This window comes from Macrobrachium rosenbergii, chromosome 48, assembly GCF_040412425.1.
Source record: "Macrobrachium rosenbergii isolate ZJJX-2024 chromosome 48, ASM4041242v1, whole genome shotgun sequence".
NCBI lineage: Eukaryota > Metazoa > Arthropoda > Malacostraca > Decapoda > Palaemonidae > Macrobrachium > Macrobrachium rosenbergii.
In genome coordinates, this window is record NC_089788.1 from 42,985,042 (window position 1) to 42,988,458 (window position 3,417).

The 3,417-nt window shown below is 42.9% G+C and overlaps 1 protein-coding gene across 1 annotated transcript; it reads right to left on the minus strand.

Annotated features, from left to right (window-relative positions):
• Positions 1-573: 573 nt before the first annotated feature.
• LOC136831067 (WAS/WASL-interacting protein family member 2-like) lies at positions 574-3,197 on the minus strand. Its single transcript, XM_067091013.1, has 3 exons — positions 2,976-3,197; positions 1,255-1,265; positions 574-916 (listed from the first exon to the last, which is right to left on the minus strand). Exons 1-3 carry the CDS (start codon positions 3,195-3,197, stop codon positions 574-576), a joined length of 576 nt encoding a protein of 191 aa, XP_066947114.1.
• Positions 3,198-3,417: the final 220 nt, after the last annotated feature.

The window sequence follows — 3,417 nt, forward strand, 5'->3', positions numbered from 1 at the left end:
CATGCAACAATTTGGGACGTGAGCAACCTGAAGGGTTAATTATGGTAAGATGTCAGGGGGTACCAGCTTGAGTATTGGATAGTTTTATCATGAGGTTATTATCAGGGTTAGTACTACAAGATGCCTAGGGTGTTAGATGTTAGTCTACTTGGGCCGAGATCACATAGTCTACCTTCTCTGGGTAGGTGCCAGGATCACTCTGAGATGGAAACGGCACTGTGCCAATGGGACACGAGTGCCAAGGAGAGCTCGTCCCTCTTATGGGTTAATTGGATCTCTTCTTCAGGTTCCACCAAGGTCGGACTATGCCATTCCTGGGAGGTAATGAGGGCACCGACTCTGGGGAAAGGCCAAAAGTGCCGACAGGAGTAGGATTAGAGGTAGCCCTAGTAGCTACGGGCAGGCTCCCTACTTCAGCTGCTGCAACAACCGTCGTGGTTAGAACCAGTGTCTGCATCCTGGCAGGACAATTCCTGGTCGACCAGAGAAGGTGTAACGTTAAGGTCTGCCAGAGGTTCATCCTCGGCAGATGATGAAAGTGATTGAGAAGAAGAAATGTCAGGGGTCGAAGGCTCACAATTTGCAATGATCAATTCGGTGAGGTTGGAGGATCTCGTTAAGAGGTTCCGTGACATGATTTGGATCAGGCACTGGCACTAACTTGGGGCCAGGCACAGAGATTAAGGTTAGTGGAGGTGCTACGTCTGAGATAGACAGAGCTTGGCACTGCTCAGGGCTCTCAAGTGGCACTGGCAGAGAATTGGAGTCAGGCGTGGCTGACGAGGGACCCGGGGGTGCAAAACCCCTTGGTGTACCTGAGGTAATGGGAGACAGAGATTCCTGTCTTGGGTTGAGGGCAGACCCTCTTGAACTGGTTCTGGGTGTGGTGTCTGCTGCATTCTGTTTGCTAGGGCACCTTGCCCAATTCACTGAGAGCTCCATTACATTAGGGGAGAACGGTGATGATTCGGACAGTGGGATGGTCCGGACAGTACATTACCTGGAAAATGTAAGGGGCCCTCAGCTCTGAGAAATCACATGAAATCACAAGAGTTTGTTTGCCATTGACACATGGACTTTGGTTGCGAAGGGTCATTTACTTTAGTATTGAGGGTAATTGTTGTGGTTTTTCTCATTTCCTATATAATTTTTGCGTTTGAATCATAAGCTTTGGTGTAGTGAATATGAGAAGGAGCTGATTATGAGTTTTGGGTGTGAATTTGTAATATATGACGAAGATGTTGTAGCTATTACCTGCCTGTAATCTGCAAGGATTTGAAGTTGAGGGTGTCATCAAATGGTTATGATATGTGGGGGATGATTCGGACATTCTAGGTTGGGATGATTCGGACATGTCCGAATCATCCCTCCTAGCAAACCTTTACTAATTATGAATTCCAACAAAGAAACAAAAGATTTTCACTAACATTATTTAAGTTATGTTTTGTGTATATGCATTCATTAGCCCCTCATTACCTTTACCTTATAAAACACTTCATAAACCCATCATAGAACCCCTAATTACAAATTAAAATGTGAATATCAAATCTGATTCCATTCTATTGGCATTCACCCATATTACACAGATGTTTTTCAAGAAAGTGACTTTGTCAGGGCTTTTTGTGACTGATAGGCCAAAAGCCAACTACACCACCCTAAAAGCACAACAACCTCACCTGAAGTAACACCACAGCCACACCGGACATCATCACAACAGCAGTTTTCTCCTGAGAATATTAGACCATTCCCAAAGCTGGAGAGAGGAAGGGGACGGCTAAAGGCAAAAGGGGAAGATGCATGATTGCAACGGACGCTTCAGAAAAGCTTGAACTTGAATAGAAAGAACTAAGAAAAAACCGAAAAACACAGCCAAGAAGGAAATACAGTTTGGAAATGATACCTCAAGAACATTAAAAAGCAACAAAAATACAAAAAAGTTAGATACAGAGGGCCAGACCAGTGATGAAGACCTTCATCATATTGAAGATCTCTTGACAGCCGATCTTAACAATAATTCTTCTGACATCTCAGAGGAGGAGATAGAAGACACAGAAGTGGGTTTTATTGATAAAGTCCCAGAGTAGAGAGATTTTGTTCTTGTTGGGATAGATCCAGTAAAAGGTAGCAAAGTCTATTATGTAGGCAAATTAATCAGCAATTTAGATGAGGATGATGAATTTCAGGTTTCTTATCTAAGAAAATCACAGAAATTTGCTGCTAATAGTTTTAAATTTTCAGAAATTGAGGATGAAGCAACTATTGGTAAAGAGGCAGTAACTGGAGTGCTTCCAAACTCAGTTCAGCAGAGTATGAAAGGAGAGCAGGGGTATTTCAAATTTTGTTTTTCTTTTGCAGGATACAATATTCGTTAGGCCAGTTTTAATATTTAGGCACAACAAATTTCAAGTATTTGAGTTACAATTTATGTTTGGTGTTTACTCATGGAGAGAATAATTTCAAGTAAATTTTGATTATTTAAGAATTTGGTGGCAAGGATATTTCAAGTTTAGTTTTTGTTTTGAAGGTTACAGTATTCTGTAAGACTACTTTAACATTTGTTCTCAGCAAACATTGCAGATTTTCTGTCTGCCATTCATTAAGGGAGAGAATAATCTTTTAAAGTTGATTATGATCATTTCAATAAAACACTTCATATGGTATTTCTGTTTCATTTATCATCTGACTTGAAGGTAAATGTCAATTATAATAATTGTCCGAATCATCCTGATGCTTTGTCCGAATCATCACCATGGGTAGGGATGATTCGGACATTTTAGAAACTTGTACTTGAAGATAGATAGCTTCAAGTATAGTAAAGTATACGACTTGCTACATTCACTGGTAAATGTAGGATGATGAGGCTACACATTGACGTGCCAAGGATATCACTGCTCCTTAAACTCTGATTTCTAGAGCGAAATAAAAAAAAAGGTCCGAACCATCACTGCTCTCCCCTACAGATCTTGCAGCAGTACCTGGCAATTTCCCTTAGTGGTGAGGGAGGAAGTTTTGGGTGGTCGTCCTTTGTGAGGATCAAGGACTTGGCCTGGAGTTGCACGGAGAGTGCTCCTTCCACTGAACACCTTGGTGAGCAGAAGGTAAGGCTGTGGTGGTACGCCGGTCACAGTGGCAGTGTCCCAGTCAGGTGGTTTTGGAGTAGCCTCCCTGGTGGAGGTAGCTAGGCAACAGAGTGGCATTGGGGAAAGACATCCCAACAGGAGGTCTTGTTACAACAGGAACTCCACTCTGTGCCTGATTTTATTCACCACGCCAAGGCGAGGTGGTGAGATTGCGTGCCCAAGGGGTGGTTGCCTGAAGTTCAACGGTGGGAATGGTCTTGGTTTGCTCCTCTATCCAATTCATCGTCCACCTGGTCTTCTCATCAACAGTGGCACTGGCTGGCACTTGGGACCAATC

Coding starts and splice junctions, on each gene's coding strand:
- LOC136831067 (XM_067091013.1), bottom strand. CDS start 3,197: ATGCCACTCTGTTGCCTAGCTACCTCCACCAGGGAGGCTACTCCAAAA.